Consider the following 25,186-nt stretch of genomic DNA (forward strand, 5'->3'; position numbering starts at 1 on the left):
AGTTTGAGACTGTACCTGCCTCATCCTTTGTGAGCTCTGACTCAGGAGCAGAGAGGGCAAAGATGGGGTGACCTAATGGAGATGGTATCTACTTTCTATTTGTGTTCACTGCTTCACCTAATTTCTTCCCCATAACAGCCTTCTCTAAAAAGGGGAAGCTCAGGAAAGGGGAAGCTCAGGAAAGGGGAGCTCAGGAAGCTTTAAAGCAACCTGCAAATTTCATGGCTGGCTGGATTATTTGCAGTCTGAGGAATGGTGTGTGCTTTATCAAAAACTACACTCAATGCTCTGATCATATAATTTTAAGACTTAGTCTCCTCCTATGCACATAATTCTCTGTTATGGCTCTTTGGTAATGTAAGTCAGCTGTCCCCAAGGAAGGCAGAAACGGATTAGCTTCTTCCTGCATTGTGAACAGGACCAAAGGTGGGGTAGGGTGGGGTGGCAATAATGGTGTTATCGAGGCCAATTCTGAAAATTCTGGATTCTGTTCTGACCCTTGCTGGAAATGATGCCTCATTCTTTCCCCAACCAGCCTGGAAGGCAGAATCATCAGAATGCCCAGACTATTGGATTTAATTGTTGTTATGATTTTTTTAAAAGGCCTTTGCACTTTCTATGTCTGACTTTTCTGGATGAAAAGTCTGAGTGACAGTAGGAGATTATGGAAAGAAAGATAAAGTTGGACCCAGTAGAAAGACACACATTGGTTTCATGTCAGTGAAGGAAGAGCAAAGATCCAGGCACCTGGAGGAAACAGCTGGAAGCTATGGGAGGTGGAGAGGCATTATGACATCTGTCATTCAGAACAGCCCTGAATCCTCTCCACAAGGAAACCAGCTGGTCCAGGTCTCCCACTACATAGATGCTGAGTCTGCCACTCAGCATCAGACACAAGGAAATAGGGGCTGGTGCCAGCATCTGCACATCTCACGTGGAGTGTCTTTGGACAATGTCCCCACACTGATTCTCAGTCATTCAGTGGTGAGTTATAGTGGTGACAAATGCCATCTGGACATTATGAACAAAGGTCAGATAGGAGAGACTGTCCTGTTCCCACCTCTTTACAAACCCCATCAATGATGAACAGAACTGAGAACTATAAGGAGTACAGGTGTTCAGGGGCCCACCTTATCCCTGGCTGCTATATCCCCCTTAAGAGCCTCAACAACTGTAAATGCCTCTCTTTCATGGCCACTGTGCATGCCTTGGGATTGTACCTCTTGTGTGAAAGCCAGATCTCCACTTACCTCCCATGCAAACACAGTGACTTGCACTGGAAGGGATGATTATGGGGGACTTAAAACAATTGTAGTTTAGGAAGTTTGTTAAATACTGAAGGAGACCAATTGAATAAATTTGTCCTAGCTTCCAGCAGTCCCAGTAATCATCATGGCTGGTGGAGTGGTGTCCTCAGGGGGAGACTGCCAGGATCTGCTGTGCCTGATCAGTTTGTTGGGAGGCAATTCTCCATGGCTTGCCATGTGCCCCAGAGTATCTTTTCAAGGATGTGTGAATAACAAACAGTTCTGGAAGCCAGAGCTAATGTAGCCCTCCAGGTCAGAAGGCAAATTTGTTTCCTGACCTGTATAAAACAGAGAATGTCTCCCTCTTTAGAAATATCTCAGGATAATAAAGTCTTCCTCCTCTTCTCAGAAGAGGTTTTCTTTAGTACCAGGGTGATGGTCATGTTCTGCCTCTTTATAAAAATTTAGATTTTTCCAGAGGATAATTTAATCAGAACTGATAGAATAATATACTTAATACTTGTACATCTCATTATAAATTTTATCTCAGAAGAAAAAGAAAAGAAATACAAACATTGAAGCCTAGTTAATAATGCACACACTAAAGTGTTTGGAGGGAAGTGTACTATTGTTTGCAACTTAAAAATGTTTCAAATTTAGGATGGTTAGTGAATAAATAGGGAAATGGATAGATGGAGAGAAATGTGATAGAGCAAGAATAGTACAAGTTCATTGTGAATCTATGTTTACTGTAAATTTTCCCATGTTATTGGTAGCTTAAGATTTTTCAAAATTAAATGGTTGGAAATAGATTTTGGTGAGAAAGAAGCTTACTAAGAAAGAAATGACAGTTAAAATACAAGGAAAACATCCATCAGCCTTATAATAGGTTCTAAAAGACAATGCAATAGTCATATCAGTATATTAAGGAGAAATAAGTATTCACCTAGAATTTTTAATCTTGAAACAATTATTTCAAAATAAAGGCTAATTTTCCAGCAGAGTGTATGCATTATCAACCTAATACACACAAACAAACTAAAAGAGGAAGCCAAAATGGGAAGACAATGAAACAGTCACCAAGAAAGAACAAGAGAATTCTCCAGAAGAAGAGCTAGATGAAATGGAGGCAAGAAATTTATCAGGTATATATTTTAAACTAATGATTATAAGGATGTTCCACAGTGTGAAAAAAGATATGAAAACCATAAAAAAGAACAAGTCAGAAATCAGGAAAGCAATATCTGAAATAAATAATAAGTTGGAAGGAATAAACAGTAGGTTAGATGAAGCAGAAGAATGAATCAGTAAATTGGAAGACAAAGTAGAAGAAAACACCAAGGCAGAGCAGCAAAAAGAAAAATAAAATAAAATAAATTAGATGAGCTTAAGAAATATTTTGGATAATATGAAGTATAACAACATCCACATCATGAAGATACCAGAAGGAGAAGAGAGTGTGCAAGAGATTGGGGTCCTATTTGAAGAAATAATTACTGAAAACCTCCCTAACCAAGTGAAGAAAAAAGACAGTACCAGGAAGAGTAGAGGGTCCAAAACAAGATGGATCCAAAGAGGCCCACACCAAAACACACCATAATTAAGTTGGGAAAGCTTAAAGACAAGAAGAGGCTGTTAAAACCACAAGAGAGAAGCACTTAGTTACCTGCAAGGGAGCTCCCATTAGACTGTCATCTTATTTCTCATCAAAACATTTCAAGCCAGAAGGGAGCAGAGTGAAATATTGAAGGTGATGAAAAGCCAGGACCTAAAACCAACACTACTTTACCCAGCTAGATTCTCATTTAATTAAAGGAGAAATAAAGAACTTCCCAGACAGGAAAAGGCTAAAGGAGTTGTGTACACAAAACCAGTACTACAACAAACATTAAAGGACTTGCTTTTAAAAAAAGAAAGAAGAAAAAAAGAGGAAACTAGTCAAAAATAACATGGCAATATATACATATCTATTAATAATCACTTTAAATGTAAATGGCTTAAATGCTCCAGTCAAAAGGAGATATGGGGGAACTGAACGGACAAGAAAACAAGATCCAGGTATATACTCCCTAAAAGAGACTAAAAATAAAGGGAGGAAAAAATATTTATGCAAATGAAAAAAAACCTAGGGGAGCAATGCTTATATTTAAAAAATAAGCTTTAAAACCAGGGCTATAGTAAAAGATAAAGAAGGACACTACATAATGACAAAAGGAAAGGTCCAATTAAAAATATCATACACCACAATCAAGTGAGATTCATTCTGGGAATGCAAGATTGGTACAATATTTGCAAATCATTAAACATGATACACCACATAAACAAAAGGAAGGATAAAAACCTTCCTTTTGATTCATGTCATGACATGACATGAACATATTGATAAATGCAGAAAAAGTGTTTGAGAAAACCCAACACCCAATTGTAATAAAACCTCTCAGCAAAGTGGGAATAGAGGGACTTACATAAACATAACAAAGGCTGTATATGACGAATCTACTGCCAGCATCATATTTACCAAGCAAAAATTCACATGCTCCATAAAGATGGGGAACAAGACAGGGGTCAATTCAACATAGTACTGGAAGTCCTAGCCACAGCAATGAGTCAGGAAGAAGACATAAAAGGCATCCAAATTGGAAAGGAAGAAGGAATACTGTCATTATTGGCAGATGACATGATACTGTACATAGAGCACACTAAAGATTCCACCAAGAAACTACTAGAAATGATAAATAAATTCAGAAAAGAAATAGGGCACACAATATCCAGAGATCAGTTTCATTTTTATTTGCCAATAATGAACTAACAAAAATGGAAATTAAGAAATCCCATGATTATTTTCTAGAAGAAAACAAGACAGTAAAACTTTGGACAGTGCTAATAGCGGTTTTTTTAATCTGACATATCTCCTGAGTCAAAGGAAACAAAAGAAAAAATAAACAAATGGGGCTTTGTCAAACTAAAAGTGTTTGCACTGCAAAAGAAGCCATCAACAAAACAAAAAGACAATTCACAGAATGGGAGAACATGATCACCAATCATGTGATAAGCAGCTAGTACCCAAAATTTATAAAGAACTTGCAAAACTCAACACCGAAAAAAAACAATCCAGTTAAAAAAATGGGCAAAGGGCCTGAAAAGAGAATTCTCCAAAGAAGACAAACACATGGTCAATGGATATATGAAAAGATGTTCAAAATCACTAATCATTAGAGAAATGCAAATTGAAACCACAATGTGATCTCACTTCTCACCTGTCAGAATGGATATCAATAAATCAACAAACAGTGCATGGTGTCAAGGATGTGGGGAAAATGGGAGTCTCGTGCATTGTTGATGGGAACAAAGATTGGTACAACCACTGTGGAAAGCAGTACAGAGATACCTCAAAAATTAAAACTAAGTTTGTCTTCTGACTCAGTGTTCACACTTCTGGGAGTATATCTGAGGAAACCCAAAATGCGAAAGAAGATAAGCATCCCTATGTTCATTGCAGCATTATTTATAATTGCCAAGATATGGCAGCAGCCCAAGTGTCTCTCAGTAGATAAGTGGATAAAACAACGATGGTATATTTACACAATGGAATACTATCCAACCATAAAGAGAAGAAAATTTTACCCTATTTGACAGCATGGATGAATGTGGAGAACATTATGCTGAGTGAAATAAGCCAGTCAGAGATAGACAAATACCACATGATTTTGCTCATATGTGGAATCTAATGAACAAACTGAACTAACGAGCAAAATAGAGATAGACTCATAGAAAGACAGCAGGCTGGTGGCTCTGGGTGGGGGGGATTAAGGGGTGAAGGGATCAAGCAAAAATGAGTCTCGTGTCCTGAGACTCAGGGACATGAAGGACAGTATGGTGATTTTGGGGGCAGGGGAAAGGGTATATAAGGCATATAAATAGTAATGAAAAAATACAGTTTAAATTTTTAAAAAAATATTCATATCCTATTAGTGGAAACTAATCAATGAATCAAACAAGCAAGCAAAATATAACCAGAGACATTGACATAAAGAATAAAGTGAGAGTAACCAGAGGGAGGTGGGGAAGAGGGTAAGGGTGGAAAGAAGGGGAAAATCCTCAAGGAACATTTATAAAGGACCCATGGACAAAGCCAAAAACAGGAATGATTGAGATGGGAGGTGGGAAAGGGTGAGAGAGGGAAAGTGGAGACAACTGTTTGGACAACTATAAAACATATATTTATATATTCATATCCTGTGCATATTAGCATTGTGAGCACTCGATTCTAAGGAGTCGAGGATATTAATCACTGCGCAAGAGTAACATGTTTTATTTGTCACAGTGAGCAACCAAAAAAACCTTCTCAGAGGAAATTCACTAATGAGAAAACAGGAAAATCTTGAACAACCATGCAAATCATGACTTGCCACCAGGGCACTGGGTGCTCTTCTAAGTCAAGTGTCTTGGGGATTAGTGATGCTCCATTTCCTGTCCCCAGAGCAGAGACTATTCACCGCTCTGTTTGAACCTGACCTCTCTACACTTCTCCCTCTTCCTCTTCTCACTCCATCTATTGCCATTTCACACTTTCTTCATCTGCTGTTTCTTTGCGAGAGGAAGTTGGCAATCTTGTGTTGAAGATAAAGACACTCCTCCCGCCCCCCAACCACCTGTGACCCTTGAGCTGTTTGCAAGGCTGGGAAACAATCTCTTATGTCTGAGCCATAGACTGACTTTAAAATCACCCTTTAGAGCAGTTTGCCTACACTGAGACACAAGTTATAAAGTACACTCCCTAAAAACTGAAGTAACCTTACATTTTACATGGATAGACATAGTGAGGTATTACAGGAAGTTTATTATTGACAAAATTGTACTTAGGTAACATAAAGACCAGGTAACACTTTTATTAGTTTGGAGGTATTCTCCTAGTGTTTTCCTGAACAGGAATGTTTCCAATATCCTGAGTAGGAAGGTTGGTTTCCCTTCCTACTTTCTCAATAGGAGAAGTTTCTGTGCCATAAATAAGTAGGAGAAGTCTGTGCCCTAAAGAACTGCAGATCTTTTTACCACTCATGCTGTCCATAGGATTAGGGAAATACCATTTTGATACCCATTTCAAGTTCCACTTTAACCAAAAAAATGCCAAATCCAGGAAGCTAGTCTTATACTTCTTTTTATCTCTATAAGGCTTTGTAAAACACCTCAAAACATTTATGTAACTGTGTTTTCTTATCTAGAAAGAGGGGTGACCACATCCATCCTGTTTACCCACCACAGTTGCTATAAAGAAAAAAGTAAGATACTATTTGCAAAGGTCCTTGAAAGTCACTATACTTGTATGTCATGACTAGCTGAAGAATTCTGTCAAACACAACAATTTGGATTTTAAAACATTTTGTCTATTTCTGTTAATACTACATGAATGAGTTGTCTTTTGACACTATTCAATGTTTGTTATTAGATGACAATGATCTTCCAATGAAGAAATACTTGTTTTTCTCTTCTCTTTGGAGATAATTGTATAAATCCAATACTAAATAGTCATGCCAGTTAGTTAATTTTAAGGCAAACTTATTACTTTACTAGCCTATTTCTACTATAGAATCAATATATGGGTTCATATACAATATTAATAGGAACCATCAATAAGTAACATCTTCTTCAAAAATACAAATACAGTGATTTCTTATTGCCTTACGCATCCCAAAATGGTTAAGTAAAATACAAAAATTAGGACCCAGGATAAACTGGATCAGTGGTGCAACATGAACTCACAATAGATGTCCCAAGAAACAGTAGTTCTTAATTGAGATTTCTGTAGCCCAAGCCTTGAGCTCCCACCTCCTTACCAGTTTTCCTCTTCACTGCTGGGGTGGAAGCTTTTGGAGGTTCTTCTCCACCTTCACGTCTTGCAGAGTCATCACTGATGGTCACTGCACAGAGGACAAAAACCTATTAATGTTTCATGTTGGCCCAAGAGACAGAAAAGCCACCTTCACTCTACCTCTGATCCCCATCCCCATTCTGCCTCTTCTTTCATTCTCATTTTAATTCTTCACTTTCCTATTGGCTCAAACAATTTCCACTAATTATGCCTGGTGATGGCATGTTTTTACAACTCACCTTGTTTTTAAGTGTTCCTTTTTCTCTCATCTAATGAATATTTTGGCTCTTTGATCTTTCTTTTCTTTAACTCCTATATCCATCACTTTCCTCTCTTGCACAGAAATAGTCTGATATCAATACTTAAACTTAATGGGGAACTCAAGAGTTGGAAAATTTTAGTTTGAGGTAAATAGTTAATAAGCTTAGTAGGTAATGCATATGTTGATGCTATTGTTTCAGGAACTGCAGGTACAGCCCACCCTGGCTCCTGGAAGAGATAGATAGATGACTTCCTAGGGCACAGCTAAAGACCACCACCTGGGGCACAGCTAGAGCTATCTCAGCCATTATGTTCCAGGGAGAGACAGATGCTTACTTTGGGACAGCTAACAGCCCAGGTGAGAACGCAGATGGTTTTTTTTTTTAATCTAATTTTCTCTGAATTTCAAAACTCTTCACCTGTACTGTTCTTTGTTATAAAAAGGCTCGCATGAAAGGAAATATAAAATGTAGTCTGGTAGGACACAAACCCACAGTCTTCACAGATCACCAACCATCTGAATAAAGCACCCATAAAAATTCAATCCCTGTCTCTGCTTATTGGGTCTGATAGGTGACAGGCAGCACAAAGGCATGCTTTTCCAGTTTCAAACTGACTATTTCTTTTTTTTTTTTCCAATTACTTGGGGACACTTTTCTGCTGAACTTGCTGCATAAGGTGCTCATTCTCTCCCTTTCTTACCTCTAACCAAGGCTACCAGGCCACACACACACACAGCAAGCAGCACATTCATAACTGTAGTGCCAACCTGGAGAGCTCAGATAAGGTCTCAGACTCCTAAATCCATCATGTCACCACACCCAGGTTTGTCAGAGACACCTGAAGGCTGCAGCCATGACTTTGAGATACATTTTGCTTTTTGGGGAAGTTATATGTGTGGAAAACCAGACAGTGACTTAGTACCTCAGTGTGGGTACCACATAGAAACTTCTTAAGGAACTGAAGTGTGACAAGGACCCCACACATAGTAGCTCCACCAGCAAAGAGACCAGATTGAAACTGCAGTTACACGGTGCCCTCCCTTTTGAACTCTGGGGCTGTGAAAATGCAGCAATGGAGAGGAAAGAGGAGGCTATGGGGTCTCTGGTGGTGGGATGCAGTGAGAGTCCACCACACCTGTGAAAATCAGAGATCACAACTCAGTGTGGGATGCTTTCATGGTTTGCGCAGCAGGCTGAAGAGTTCACTATAAAAACTCAGACTAAGAAACCATGATGATGCAACAGGGTTTCTGAGAGTGACAGACAGCAAATGCACAAAGGCAATTGCTGACTGCAGGGAAGGAGCAGGGATGATCAAAACAGAAATATTGCTGACTGGATTAGGAAAGAGAATCAGTTTTCCCATTCTCAAGTCTGTGGGGTGCCCCACCTGCATTGTGAGCTAAGAGAGATCAGAAATTTGCACAATGAGGGGTTTTCTGAGCAGAGAGATCAGAAATTTGCACAATGAGGGGTTTTCTGGGCCCCGCACAGGTCAGTTTGCAAGCAAGTTGGGACCTATGTGGAATAGAGAGCCCTAGACTATTATCTCCTGAAAAGCCTCTAGGCTAGGAGTGAAATAGGCAAGAGTTGAGTGCCTGGGATACTTTGCAGCAATACAAAACCCCTCACAGTCTAAAATTCCAGGGAAGGAAAGAGAGTGCCCATATCCCTCCTGCAGTGTTGCAGGCACCACATCCAATAGGAAAACTCTGCAGAACAGCCTTGCCAGGTCCAAGATTATTCCACTGGGTATATTTCCACAAAGGGAAGAAAGAGAAACTCCAAACAAGGACTTTCAGTCTAAGAATTTTGGACGATATTGCCTGGGAGCAGGACAGAGAGCTTAGCCTCTGACTGAGGGCTTGGAATGAGGATGGTCTAGCTCCCACCTGCAGTAGAGTCTTGTCTCAACCCCAAAGGAAGGCCCCTTTCAGTCTATTCCCTCAAGGCCAGAGCTGATGAGTTCTGGCTTGTAAAGGGGAAAGTTGAATGTGTCCATTCTGAACCAGCAGTGAGCCCCCCTGAAGAAATAAGTGCTGGAGTCTCTGACAAAGACTAAAGGGGTTGGCTTTGAGTAGGGGTTACTATCCCCTCACTGAATGACCTACAGTCTCTGCTAGCCTTATCTCAACAAACCTGATTGTTGAGTAAGCTATCTCAGCTTACAGACCTGTCAAATGCTCTGGAGAATAACCAGGCAACCTAAGGAAAGGGCAGAAAGTTTAAGAGCAGGACGTTGACCTCAGAGAGCTTTGGCTCCTATACAGAGCTGCTACCAGCTCCAAGTAAGAAAGAGCTGACTCTTTTAAATGGACTATCCCCTTACATGCATAAGCAGGTCCAGTACACATAGACACAAGTGATGAATGGCCCGGTAGCTATATAGGAAAAACCTAGGGCTGGTTTCATGCAATATCTTAAAAGTGATCTATTTTTGAACCCCACCCAACTAGAATCAACAAAACCAGTGATGGATGCAAGCCCACACTGAAGCTTATACCAACTAGCAACACAATCAGTATATCCAAAGGGAGATTGCCAGTGGCTCCAGATGCTTCCGGGAACAAAGCCACATCAAGGGGCAGCAACTGCATAGCATCCTACACATGGAGATTAATGGTTACTTTTATAGTTTCCCAGCCTTAGAAGATAACTCTACCCACAAAGAAGCCATCAGCATTTAAAACAACTACAACTAGAGGGTCACAGAATTCTCAAGAGACACTCCTGAACCATGGAATTCAGGTGATCTGAAGGATTGAACAACTAACCCCAGAAAGACACCAATATCATAAAACAATCAAAGTATATTCAAGAGACATAGCACATCTACCTAACACACAGAGATCAAATGGAGTGACAAAGAAAAATGTCCCAAGAAATCCCGACAAAAGGAATGAAAAGGAAGCAACACAAATATCATATGCAGAGTTTAAGATAATAGTTATAAGGATGTTCAAACACCTTAAGGGAAGAATAGATGATCTCAGTGTGAACTAAAACCAGTCAGAAATGAAGATTATAATATCTGAAATGAAGAATTCACCAGAAGGCATCAACAATAGGTTATATGAAGCAGAGAATCAACTCAGTGAATTAGAGGACAAGATGACAGTATCTACCCAAAGAGAAAGTGAAAGATAAAAGAGACTTAAGAGAAATGAGGAAAGTCTAAGGGACCTTTGGGATAACATCAAGCATAACAATGTCTGCATCATTAGAGTGCTAGAAGGAAATGAGTGTAAGAGTGTAGAGAATTTATTTGGAGAACTAATGGCAGAAAACTTTCTTAACCTGGTGAACGAAAAGGGCACACAAAGCCAGGAAGGTCAGAGAGTCCCAATAAAGATGAACTCAAAGAAACTTACAGCAAGACACATCATAATTAAAATGGCAAAGCTTGAAGACAAAGAGAGAATTTAAAAGGGAGCAAAAGAGAGATAGTCAGTTACATACAAGGAGCACCCATTAGAATCTCAGCCAATTTCTCAATGGAAACACAATAGGTCAGAAGAGACAGGCAGGAAATATTCAGAGTAATGAAAGCTAAGAACATGCAGCCTAGATTGTGTTACCCAGCAAGGCTATCACTTAAAATTGAACACCAAATAAGAACTTCTCAGACAAAGTAAAGTTAAAAGAGTTAATTATCACCAAACCAGCATTTCAAGAAATGTTAAAGGACCTTTTATAAGAAGAGCAAGGAATAGAGTTCTACAGGCTAAGAGTAAGTGTTGGAGGAAAATATTCCATGCAAATGGAAACAAACAAACAAAAAAGGAATGTAGCAATCTTTATATCTGACAAAATAGATTTCAAAATGAAGGCCTTAAAAAGAGACAGAGAGGCCCTGGCTGGTGTAGCTCAGTGGATTGAGCGCGGGCCTGCGAACCAGACAATCGCGGTTCAAATCCCAGTCAGGGCACATACCAGGGTTGCAGGCAGGTTCCCTGCAGGCCAGATCCCAGCAGGGGACGCACAAAAGGCAACCGTACATTGATGTTTCTCTCCCTCTCTTCTTCCCTTCCCCTCTAAAGATAAATAAATAAAATTAAAAAAATCCCTTAAAAAAAAAAAAGAGACAGAGAGGAGCACTGCATAATTCTTAAGGATTCAATCCAATAAGAGGACATAACCCTCGTAAACATATATGCCTCCAATACAGGAGCACCTAAATATATAAAATAAATCTTAGGGGACTTAAAGAAAGATATCAACAACAATACTATCATAATAAGGGATTTTGTTGTCCCACTGTGGATAGATCTTCCAGGCAAAAAACCATCAAGGATATAATGGCACTAAATGACACACTAGATCAAATGGACTTAATGTATATTTAGAGAACATTTCATCCCAAAGTTGAAATATATACATTATTCTCAAGTGCACATGAATCACTCTCAAAAATAGACTACATGCTAGGCCACAAAACAAGCCTTAACAAATTCAAGAAACTTTATATCATATCAAGCATTTTCTTGGATCAGAATGGCATGAAATTAGAAATTAACCTCAATAAATAGACTCAAAACAGTCAAATACTTGGAGGCTAAATAGGAAGTTATTAAATAATGAATGGGTACTCAATGAGATCAAGGATGAGATTTAAAAAAAGTTTCCTGGAAACAAATGAAAATGAACACACATCAACCCAAAATCTATGGGACAAAGAATAGTGGTCCTGAGAGGACCTATCTCAAGAAGCAAGAAAAATTTCATATATAAAAAAAATCTAACACTACACCTAAAAGAATTAGAAAGACAACAGCAAACAAAGCCCAGAGCAAGCATAAGGAGGGAAATCAAGATCAGAAGGGAAATCAATGACATAGAAACAAAAAACAATAACAAAACCAAAAAAATACAGAATATTAATAAAACTGGGAGCTTGTTCTTTGAAAAGATAAACAAGATTGACCAACCTTTAAACAAATTCATCAAAAAAAAGAGGAAAGGACCCAAATGAATAAAATCAGATATTAAAGAGGCAAAATAACAACTGATATCAGAAATACAAGCTATTGTAAGAAATTACTATTGTCAACTATATGCTAAGAATTTCATCAACCTGGGTGAAATGAACAAATTTCTAGAAACATACAATCTTCCTAAATTGTATCATGAAGAAGCAGAAAACCTGAATAGATCAATAACAATGAACAAAATGAAAGCAGTAATTAAAAATCTCCTGGCACACAAAAACTTTGAACCAGAGGGTTTAACAGGCAAATTTTACCAAACATTCTGAGAACTATTATCAATCCTTCTTAAACTATTTCAAAAAATTCGAGAGGAAGTAATACTTCCAAGATCTTTCTATGAGGCCAGTATTATCCTAATTACAAAACAAGGTAAAGATATAACAAAGAAAAAGAAACTATAGGCCAATATCCCTAATTAACATGGATGCTAAAGTCCTCAATAAATATTAGCAAACTTAATCCAGCATACATCAAAAAGATCATACACCACAATCAAGTGGGATCTATCCAAGGGATGCAAGGTTGGTGCAATATTCCCAAATCAATAAATGTAATCCATCACATGAGCAAAATGAATCACAAAAATCACATGATCATATCAATAGATGCAGAAAAACATTGATAAAATACAGCACTCATTTATGATAAAAGCCCTTAGTGGAGTGGGAATACAGGGATCATACTTGAACATAATAAAGGCTATATATGAAAAATCTACAGTTAACATCATTCTCAATAGGCAAAAACAAAAAGCACTCCCTTTAAGATCAGGAGCAAGACAGGGATGTCTGTTTTCACCACTCTTATTCAACATAGTTCTGGAAGTCCCAGCCTCAGTGATCATACAAGAAAAAGAAATAGAAGGCATCCAAATTGGAAAGGAGAAAGGAAAGCTGTCATTATTTGCAGATGACATGATATTGTACATAAAAAATCCCAGACTCCAAAAACCTATTAGACCTATTAAATGAATTCAGTAAAGCAGCAGGTTACAAAGTTAATACCCAGAAACTGATGGTATTTTTATATATCAGTAATGAACTGTCAGAAAGAGAAACTAAGAAAACAATGATATTTACTATTGCAACTAAAAATAAGGTACCTAGGATTAAATTTAACCAAGAAAGTAAAAGACCTATAGAAAACTATAGGCCAAAGAAGAAAAAAGTTGAGGAAGGTACAAATAAGTGGAAGAAAGACTTCCAGCCAAGATGGAGGTGTAGGTAGACACACTGTGCCTCCTTGCACAACCAAAAGAAGGAGAACAACAATTTAAAAACAAAAAACAACCAGAACTGAAATAAAATCAAACTGTATGGAAGCCTGACAACCAAGGAGTTAAAGAAGACACATCCATCCAGACCAGTAGGAGGGGTGGAGACAGGCAGCCTGGCAGGGAGAACTCGCAGCAAGGTGGTGGCAGGAGGGCCAGGGATGGGCAAGATGGCACTGGCAGACCCAGTGAAGTGGCAGATCATGGAGTGGGGTGCTCAAGGCAGAAGTAGGCAGACCCAGCAAGGTGGCAGATTGCAGACTGCAAAGTCTCACATTTAGGTGCAGTTAAACTGGGAGAAACAACTGGGGAGCGGGCAGACTATGCAACCCAGGGCCCCAGCGCAGGGAAACAAAGCCTCAAACCATTGATTGAAATCACCTGTGGGTGTTCAGGTGGCGAGAGAAACTTCCAAACTCAGGAGGGTTTGTTGGAGACACCCAGAGGGCCATAGAATGTTCACAAACCCACCCGCTCGGGAATCAGCACCAGAAAGACCCAATTTGCTTGTGGGAAGTGGGAAAAGTGACTAAAATCCCATAGAGAGTGAAGCAAGTGCCGTTGTTCTCTCTCAGACCCCTTCCCTATATACAGTGTAACCACCCAGTGATACGGGTTGCCCTGCCCTGGTGAATACATAATACTCCACCCCTCACTACATAAAAGGTGTGCTAAAAAATGGCCCAAACAAAAGAACAGATCAAAGCTCCAGAAAAAATACAACTAGGTGATGAAGAGGTAGCCAACCAATCAGATGCACAATTCAAAACACTGCTAATCAGGATGCTCACAGAATTGGTTGAATTTGATTGCAAATTAGATGAAAAAAGAAAGGTTATGCTAAGTGAAATAAAGAAAATGTATAGGGAACCAATAGTGATGGGAAGAAAACTGGGACTCAAAAGAATGGTGTGGACCAGAAGGGAGAAAGAAACATCCAACCAGAAAAGAATGAAGAAACAAGATAATTCCAAAAAATGAGGAAAGGCTTAGGAATTTTCAGGACATCTTTAAATGTGCCAACATCCGAATTATAGGGGTACCAGAAGGGGAAGAGGAAGAGCAATAAGTGGAAAAGTTATTTCAACAAATAATAAAGGAGATCTTCCCCAATCTGGCAAAGGACATAGACTTCCAGGAAGTCCAGGAAGATCAGAGAGTCCCAAAGAAGTTGGTCCCAAAAAGAAACATACCAAGGCACATCATAATCACATTACCCAAAATTAAAATGAAGGAGAGAATTCTAGAAGCAGCAAGAGAAAAGGAGAGAGTTACCTACAAAGGAGTTTCCATAAGGCTGTCAGCTGATTTCTCAGAAGAGACCTTACAGGAAAGAAGGGGCTGGAAAGAAGTATTCCAAGTCATGAACAGCAAGGATCTACATCCAAGATTGCTCTATCCAGCAAAGCTTTCATTTAGAATGGAAGGGCAGAAAAAGTGCTTCCCATATAAGGTCAAATTCTAGGAGTTCATCATCACCAAGCCCTTATTATATGAAATGTTAAAGGGATTTATCTAAGAAAACAAAGATAAAAATATGAACAGTAAAATGACAGCAAACTCACAGTTATTAACAACCACACCTAAAACAAAAACAAAAGCAAACTAAGCAAACAATAGAACAGGAACAGAAACACAGAAATGGAGATCACATGGAGGGTTAGCAACAAGGGATTGCTTTGGGGGAGACAGGGTGAAATGGTACAGAGAATAAGTAGCATACATGGTAGGTAGAAAATAGAAAGGAGGAGGGTAAGAATAGTATAGGAAATAGTATATAAAATAGTAGAAGCCAAAGAACTTATATGTATGACCCATGGACATGAACTAAAGAGGAAGAATGTGGGTGGGAGGGGGTATGCAGGGAAGAGGGGAGTGAAGGGGGAAAATAAGACAAATAAAATAATCAATAAAATATATTAACAATTAAAATAAATAAGAGGAAGCATATACAATGATCATGGACTGGAAGAATTAACATAATTAAAATTATCATTGTAAGCAATGTATATATTCAACACAATACCTATTAAATATTAATGACATATTTCACAGAACTAGAACAAATACTATATATATATATATATATATATATATATATATATATATATATATATAAAAGACTTTGAGTGTACTTAGCAATCTTGCAAAAGAAGAACAAAGCTGGAGGTATCACAACTTCTGATATCAAACTGTAGTGTAAGGCCACTGTAGTAAAAACAGCCAAGTACTAGCACAAGAACAGACACATAGATCAATGGAATAGAAAAGAGAGCTCAGGAATAAAGCCATGCCTGTATAAGCAATTAATATTTGACAAAGGTGGCAGAGCATACAATGGAGCAAAGAAACTCTCTTTAATAAATGGTGTTAGTAAAACTGGACTTGTACATGACAAAAAATGAAACTAGAGCACCAGTTTAGACCATACACACACACACACACACACACACACACACACCCCTCAAAATGGAAAAAGACATAAATGTTAAGTTGTAAAACCATAAAAATCTTAGAAGAAACATAGGGAGTAAAATCTCAGATAATCAACCTAGAAATATTTTTGATAATATATATCCTAAGGCATTGGAAACAAAGCAGAAAACAAACAAATGGGATAATATCAAATTTAAAAGCTTTTGTACAGCTAAGGAAACCATCAACAGGATGAATAGGGAACCTATTGATGGGAGGACATTTTTGCCAATGATACATCTGAGAGGGTTTTATCTCCAAAATTACAAAGAGCTAATACAGTTCAATGCCAGGAAGACAACCAACCCAATTAAGAAATAGATGAAATACCTGAATAGACACTTCTCCAAAAAGGACTTACAGAGAGGGCCTGTAGACACATGAAAAAATGCTCAACATCACTAACCAGCAGAGAAATGCAAACTAAAACCTCAATGAGATATCACCTCACACTGGTCAGAATTTCTGTCAATAAATCAACAGACAACAAGCATTGGAGAGGATTTGAAGAACAGGAATCCCTAATGCACTGTTGGTGGGATTGTAGATTGGTGCAGCCACTATGTAAAGCAATATGGAGTACCCTTAAAAATTAAAGATGGAACTCCCTTTTGACCCAGAGATTCCATTTCTGGAAATATACCCGAAAGATCTCAAAACACTAATACAAAAATATATGCACCTTATATTCATAGCAGCCATATTTACTATACCTAAGATTTGGAAACAGCCTAAGCACCCATCTGTGGATGAGTTGATAAAAAAGTTGTGGTACATTTAAACAATGGAATACTATGTACCAGTAAAAAATGGAAAACTCTTACATTTTGCAACAGCATGGAGGGACCTGGAGAAAATTATGTGAAGTGAATTAAGCCAGTCAGTGAAAGAAAAATATCACATGATCTCACTTACATGTGGTATCTGATGAACACAATAAACTAAAAAACAAGATAGTAAGAGAAGCTTAGATATATAGAACAGATTGACAGGTGCCGAAAAAAGTGGGGGTGGGGTAAAAGGTGAAGGAATTAACCAAAGAACATTTATGCACAACCCAAACCATGGACATGGCCAACAATGGGGGATTGGCTTGGAGTGGGAAGAAGGTGGAGCTAGGCGACAGAGGGGAAGGGGAGAAAAGTGGAAAGAGCTGTTAACAGGCTAAACAATTTTAAAAAACCTCAAACATAAAAAAAGTAACAACCCTCAGTGCCTTCTTCATCATGACCTAAATCAGACAATCCTCTCTCTGCCTAGTCCACTCTGTACCAGTTCTTCATTCACTGTTCTTTACTCATTCTTGACAAAGCTCTTTGAGTCTCCCCTCCAATTTTCTATTTATTGATATTTGTTTCCCTCTGTATATTTCTGTATTTATATGTATTTCTCTACATATTTATCATAGTACACAAGACCCAGCAGGGTCTATGTTGAAGCAAAACAGGTGCCCAGGACACAAGAAGGTGCTGAGAGCTTCTTTCATGCATCCCAGGGTCTCCCTGCTTCTCTCTAGACCTGACCCTGCTTCTCTACCTGATTTTTTGTTATATATTCTTTGTACTGTTTCCTGCTTTATCTTATTCCATTTTTGTTTCTAGTGCATCATTGTTGTTACTGTGCCGATTTACTTTGCATTTATCTCTTCTGTTTCAGACTTGCTCTGGGAGTTCTTTATCATGTAGGCCTGTACCTAGACCTTGTTCTTATTCATAAGTATTTTATTTGCTCCCTGCATCAATCAAAGTCCAACAGGAAAATGCAAAGCCTTCTAAGCTTTCAGAGCAGAGGGAATTTAATCCAGGGAATTAGTTGCACAACTAATGGAAGAGCTGAGAAGTCCAAGTGCAATACACCAACCCAAGGAAGGGTCAACAGAAAGCTATAGAAGGGACCAAAGGTGAGCTCACATGCCAAGGTCACCATGTAGGTAGAAGCTGGACCATGGCTACTGTGCTTGGTGGGAGGCAGAGCCATGGGAGATGCAGCTACTGCCAGAATAACTCCCCAAGAGAGTGATGGGGCAATACCAGGCTTCTTCCTTGTTCCCACTCTGCAGTCTCTTGCTAATGTCTCCCAGGTTAGGGATCCAACAGTAAATAGTAGCAAGAGACTGGCAAGCAAGTCTGCGGGCGTCAGTGGCCAGAGTTAGAGGACAGAGAAGAGCAGTAAATAATAAGGAGTTAATCCCTGACTAAACCACCCAGGACCTGCTCACCCTCTTCCCCATGGTGAACCCTCTCTGCTCATGAATGATTCCATCAAAATAATCCCACTTTGTTCCAACCAAGCTCAATAGTTTATAAATGGATAAACATTATTTTCAGTTCAGCTTGATTTTTTTATTTACTGCTCTTTTTCTAAGCAAAGTAATTTATGTAAAAGTGATTTGATAATTAATTCCCACAATTTTAACATAGAACCTGTGCCATGCTACATGTTTTGCATCACATCCACAGTTCCTTGGAGCCTCCTCTTCTGGTGGAGGGAAGGTAGCATGAGATGCAGAGTTTTCCATTCCTGTGCATGTCACAGTCAACTGTCCCTGCTGGGTCAGACTCTTGGGCACATTTATTGGCGGTTTGCTGGGCATCATATAAGTTATAATGTCATTGCTTCCTCTACCCCCCAACCCATACACACACATTGAATCCCTTCTCTGCTCATTACTACTCACAGTTCCTTCCTCTTGCCCCTCCTGTTCCAACCAGTGGCACTAGTGGATAAACTGTTAAGAATATGGGTTGGTATATGTTGAGTATACTATATTCTTAAATGTTAACTATTTTTATCTTCATCCAAGTATATGCTTAGTGATTTTGAGAGAGAAAGGGAGAGAGAAAGATATGGACTGAGAGAGAAAGAGATGAAGACAGAAAAGAGAGAGAGAGAGAGATCACTCAGTTGACTCCTGTAAGTGCCCCAAGTCAGGATTAAAACCACAGCCTAGGTTTGTGCCCTGACTGAAGATGGATTGAGCATACAACTTTTTGCTGCCCAGGAAAATGCTCTAAATCAACTGATCCACTTTGCCAGAGCTTAAATATTAGTTTTTTGACCAAATGTAATTAGCTAAAAGTATAATAGTGTTTTCAAAATCATTTTGAAAGGTTTTCCTTTAATAAAAATGCATTATTAATTTAGAACATCTTTTCTTCAATAACACATCCCAGTGGAAGCCATGTAATAATGCCTTCCAGGGTGTTTAGAGCAGCTCCAGAGGGTTTGCATAGGAGGTACATGGTGTTCATGGTCCTGTGTGAGGAACCCAACAGGTGAGAGACCCTGGCCCAAGAGGAACACAATCATCACCCCTATCTCATTCTTCTCACTGCAGTACTGGCCACCACTGGATGTGATATCAAAGCAAGGCTGCAGCCAGGGTCAAGAGAGACAGAGGCAGAGACTGTGGAACCAGGTGCATGGGCAATAGGTCCAGGTCCAGGTTGGCAAGAGGTGGTAGCATGTACATCTAAGGAGTATGGAAGGAGAGACCCTCCCAGCAACCAGCAGAATGAAGGCTCTGTTATCTAAATCCTCAGAGAAACTGAGGATGCAAAGAATGACTATTATGGGCAATCAGTACTAAAAAGAAACTGCCTTCACACACCACAGCACATGCCAGCATCGAGCACAAAGAGCAATTGATCACAAAACAGTTACTAGGACCACTCCATTGTAATCTGAGGGATGTGGGCTGTTCCAGGGCAGGCTGTGATACAAATAGTCAGCAGTTCTTCAGGGAAGAAATTAGAAACTTATTTAAGAAAATGAAGTATAGGCTGTGCTGTTCTCCCCTAGTCCCACTTAAATCTTTACAAAGCAGGATTTAAAGATCCCCTCCCTCAGGTATCACAGAGCCCATTTGGACCAGGAGGATCATACCTGACTCTTGCCATCAGCTGCACCCCTGGCCTCAGTCAGACCATCTTACTGAGATCATTCATGAGCCACTCAGTACCTGCAGATGGCTTTTCATGTCACTCATTGCCATAATGAAACTATTTTTATCCCCAAAGATGCCCCTCACTGGTAGCCTTACCTTACTTCTTACAAAGTCTTGTCTCATTCCTAGGTCCCTTAAAAAAAACCCTGCCTCTGCATGTCTGTTTCTCTATCCTGTTGGCTTTTCCATGAGGTGTAGTATCTGAGTCTCCTGCACATCCTCCACCTCCTGGTGGTCTTCTTTCTCTGTGTTTCTCTCTACATATATTTCCCTATTTATATCTCAGGTTTCTGTCTTTGCATGAGACTGTGGTGTGCACGGGGTTTGAAACACAGGCTCTGGGTTCATCTGGCCTATTTGACCCCAATCCAACTGTATACATGACCTCTCTAGATTTCAGTCTCCTTTTTGCAAATGGGCTAATAGTAATAATACTTCCCAAGGGCATCTGTGAACACTATGTTCAATAAGTGAGGTATTAATTTTATGGTTGTTTTATTGTGTCCTTTAACCTTTTCTCCTGCCTTTCATTTTCCTTCCTTTTCTCTCTCAAAATACTCTCATCCCCTCCTCCACATCTTACCACTTCCTCTCTTCTCTTTATATATGATTGCCCATCTCCTTGAATATGCTTGGTCTTGAACAACATCTATAATAGTTCCTTAATCAGCCATCATTAAGTGTTTGCTATTTAATGTTGACTTTGGCTCCATAGTTTCTTATGCTTCAAAGCTTCACACTGATATTCTCCTACAGGGTCTTTCTAAATCAAAATGACTTCCAGGTCATCATTCTCATTAAATCTGGTTTCCTCGCTCATTGAGTTCCTGTTCCTTTGTATTGGTTATTGAGTCAATGGTCTCTTATCACAGCTACTCCTCTGGAATCAGCCCCTGGTCAGACTCTCACATGAACACCCCTCCCTAACTTCTCCATCCTCCTTAACAGTTCTCCCCTGATTCCCCAAATCCACTCTGGCCTCAAGGCCCAACTCCCTTTCTCCTTTCATCTTAGCAGATGGGAATTGATTTTCATCTGGTTTCAATCACCTTGTTCAAAGCTTGATTGGATATCATGCATCTCATTTTCTTCTGCTTTGCTTTTTGGAAAAATCTTTTTGTCTGGTATCTCTGAAGAGAGGGCAAGAGAAGAAGACAATTAGAGATGGCCATCAAAAATAGTCACATCACCTCAATTACACATTAAAGGATTTCCAGCCCTTGGGTCACTCAGTGCTCAGTGGGTCCTGATCTTGATGGTAAAGTTCCCCCTTCCTCCCTGGGACAGAAAAGAGAACCCCCAACAAAGAATCATTTGTGCTCCCCACACAGAAAGGAGTCACTTGAATGTCAGAACAAAGAAATTGTGGAGCCCTGGCTAGGGCGGCTCAGTTGGTTGTGGGTTGGCCCATAAACCAAAAGGTAGCAGGTTCGATTTCTGACCAGGGTGCATATTGAAGGCAACCAATGGATTTTCTCTGTCACATGGATGTTCTCTCTCTTTCTCCCTCCTTTCCACTCTCTCTAAAAATCAAAAATTAAAAAAAAAAGCTGTTGTGGAAATGTCACTTTTTGCTCATGTAAAAGGATTCCATTGGCTGAGAAAGCATATATAAACATAAATAATGCTGTTCATTTTTAAATGTGTTTGCTGAGCTGTTTAAATTGTAAGAAAGAAACAGAAGAATTTCCATGAGACAGGATAAAGATTCTATAGCAGTTCACGTGTACAGAAATGGAAAAAACCCAAAAACTTAAAAAATTTGGCTGGATAAGAGTAGGTTTTGAGGCTGGTGTGGCTCAGTGGACTGAGTGCAGGCCTGTGAACCAATGAGTAGGTTTCGGCTTGGTTAAGTCAAGGAGAATGAGTGCTTCCCAAAGAGACAAATAAGAGGATGTGAGAGCAACTAGATGCATGCCCAAGGGGGTCCCAGATCCCAGAACAAAAAAAGGACCCTCTGAAGCTGTGAGCAGAGAGTGAGTATTACACTGGAGGATGTCCCAAGAGGCCTCATCAGGGACCTGAATGCTGACAAAGAGGGGAGAACATGGCAACAGCCCATGGCCCCTGCATGGAAGTCACCCAGTAAACATTGGAGGAAGAAAATAACCCAAAACTCCCTGGGGTAGGTTTCTGCAGGGAGGCCAGAGTGGACCCCAAAGGAGCAGTGAGCCCATGTGCCTCAGAGCTGATGGCAGGGGCACCTCCTGGAGCAGTAAACCTGTGCTTATAAACCTTATAAATGTGTACTTCTTCTTACTGGGTAGCAAATAGCATGAAATTCTTTAGGTTTAGAAGCCAGACTTTCCTAAATCTCTTTTCAAACTTGTCTCTCTTGAATCAGCTCCTACAGTCTGCCTCTCACTCTGACATGATCTGATCTGTGCTTGTTCTGCAGACACGGGACCTTTCCCATTCTGCCTGTTCCTGCACCAGCTGCACTCATCAGTGCACACAGTCCTCTTCCTGCAGTTCTCCATGGTGACTTGGGGATCTTTGTGAGACAAAAACCCTTTTAGGATAAAAAATGTTCTAGGCAAGTCAATCAAAAAATTTTGAAGAACCTTTTGTTTACTGAGGACCAATAAAAAAAATACAAAAATTATGCCTACTGGGGAAAGAAGGAGAGAATCAAACCAGTAGTTTTTGTCTAATATCAAAATAACCCCACCTGTGGAAGAGTAATTGCTTTTGTGATTATTTGACTGTTGATCACATGTGTTGTAGGGAATGTGTTAATAAAACCATTTCTTTTTCTTTCAGAGCAAATCGAAGTTAATTTTCTTGCTCATTACTCTGGCAACCTGGTGAAGGTGGCCTCTCTTCTGTGTTACTAGGCCAACACTGAGTTTAGAGTTAAAAATGAGCAGTGACACTAGGTAGGTAAATTGGGTGTGTACTAGCAGGGACTAAATGCAAACTCTAAGCCATTTTTGGTCTTTCTCCAATGTGGTGGCCCTTGCAAGTTGGCTCTTTACTCATGGGGTTGTGGAAGGTTATGACTACAGAGTTGTCACACAAGATATTCACTGGCATGGACATGGTGTGGCTAAATCAGGGTGTATCCTGCACCCACAGCTAAGCTGTCACCCAAGGCAGGTAGTAGTCAACCTGGTGGACTGCTGTGTGGACCGCTGCAAAGGGTCTCACAGGAGAGTAGCAACAGATGCTGTCTATTGGGATGTTGTGTCTCTTGTCAATTGTCCTTCTCAGTAAATGTTATGACAATGTGGCTCTGGTTGTCCTGTGAGTCTAAATGCTTCCTTAAGCAGAACCAAGATGGGCATTATACTATATCCATTATATTAGAAGCTTTGAGAAGCTCACAGTACGTTTGTTTTCCTGACTGTTATATCCCCGCTGCCCAGCACTGTGTGTGGCACATGGTAGAGGCTCAATATATACCTGTGGGAAGAAATTGGCCCTGGACATCAAAAAGTAGGTAATAAACCTAATTACCTTCTTTGAAGATTTCATAAATATGATTTAAATCAGGGTTTCTTTTCAAGGTGAACTCGTCGAACAGTATTTTCAGAAGGGATGGTTTAAATTTCTCCTGTGCTTCAGTGAGAACTTTGTGTACAACTTCTTCAATGTGATGACCTTTTTCAAAAGTTTCTTTAGACACCTTAAAAAACAGTGAATGGGAAAAATATAAATACAGACTTCCAAGTTACAAATGAGCCCTAGGAAGCGAATTTGTTGTAATGTGTTACAACTTTCCTGCATTGGTATCTTCTCATGCACAGTTTTAGAATTTGTATTTACTTGAATGGCAATGCTGTGGAACAACTAAATCCTTCCTCCTTGAAAACCCATTTCCTAATCCTAATTTACATTAGATGGAAGAAGGAGAAATTTAAAGAACAAAATGGGTTCACAGTTAAATGAGGTGTAGCCTTTGGAGAGCCTGGCCAAAATTTTAGGAATCAACTTAGCAGGTGTTCTATTGACTGGACAACCCTGTCTCTTTCACAGGAGTGACTGAGGCTGAAAGGGCTCAGGGAAGCCAAGTGGTGATTTTCCCTTCCTGTGAACTTTTCCATAAAGTATGCCTATTCATAGAAAAAGAGTAAACTTGTATTTCCACTTACATATTTTGTTGGAATGAACCTAAATTCCAAGACTCCAGAAGTACCAATAGAAAGTTAAAAAATAGCAAAGGAAACTGAAAACTTTTGGAGGAACAATAGCAAGCATTTACTTTCAAATTTGTCCTCACAAGACATTAAATCTCTGGAGATTTTAATGTTCTCACATCAAAGTATTTAAATTGAAAATAGTTGTTTATTGAAAGAACTGTTGTGTCAACTATGATTTCATTAAGTGAAACCATTAAACTTACTCATCTATTCATTAAAATTGCTTTTAATTCCTACTTTATACTATATTATGTATACAAACCCTACAAGGCATTATTCATCTGTGGACCTAGCCTATCTCCACAGCTATTCACCCAACTGTAGGGGGCACAATGGAGCACTGTTACTTCAGTCCGGAGCAAGGCTGTCAATAACGATGCATGCTTCTCTTCTCCCTTCTGACCCTGTAGACCACTTACAGCAGTACATGAGAAGGCCCCCACTCACAAGAGACTCCTCAGGTGTCTCGTTGTGCTCTGATGTTTAATTCCAAACTATCAAAGCAAAGCTTAGTTTATGGTTAGTTAACTACAATGTGAAAAAGTAAACCTCACTTACATCATACATTTCTCTGGTGATGAAGTCATGGTCATGCAGAAGTTGAAGAAAAGGATATGATTCTCTGATTGCATGTGAAATTGCTACCTTATGCATTTTGAAGAGCCTCAGTGCCACTCCCTCTATGATGTTGTCTATGTTCTGGGCTTCTGCAGACATCCTAGTGAGAAAGGATATCATGATAAAGTGGTCATCAAAATATTGATATGCTGCAACAATTTATATATGAAAGATAGGCTGTGAAGAACCATCCTATATAAAATAAATGGTCCTGAGTAGAGATTAGAACACATAAAATTGAAGCAATAAACAAAGCTATAATAAAGTGAAGCATGGTGGATTAGAAAGATGTTCATAATTAAAAATTTCCAATAGCTCTGTCATAACCAGAGCTATTGTAAATTTATTGTCCTAAACATATCAGA

General features: G+C 39.4%; 1 protein-coding gene across 1 annotated transcript in view; it reads right to left on the reverse strand.

Annotated features, from left to right (window-relative positions):
* The window catches only part of LOC119041959 (nuclear body protein SP140-like protein), a 47,864-nt gene that overhangs the window by 13,607 nt on the left and 9,071 nt on the right, over positions 1-25,186 (reverse strand). Inside the window, exons 2-5 of the mRNA XM_037135465.2 lie at positions 24,762-24,921; positions 23,521-23,689; positions 21,111-21,191; positions 7,082-7,165 (exon numbers count right to left, since the gene is read on the reverse strand). Of these exons, the coding sequence (XP_036991360.2) occupies positions 7,082-7,165; positions 21,111-21,191; positions 23,521-23,689; positions 24,762-24,921 (494 nt within the window). The remainder of the gene's footprint in view (positions 1-7,081; positions 7,166-21,110; positions 21,192-23,520; positions 23,690-24,761; positions 24,922-25,186) is intronic.

Source organism: Artibeus jamaicensis, unplaced genomic scaffold (assembly GCF_021234435.1).
Source record: "Artibeus jamaicensis isolate MK-2021 breed Jamaican fruit bat unplaced genomic scaffold, CSHL_Jam_final contig_1015, whole genome shotgun sequence".
NCBI lineage: Eukaryota > Metazoa > Chordata > Mammalia > Chiroptera > Phyllostomidae > Artibeus > Artibeus jamaicensis.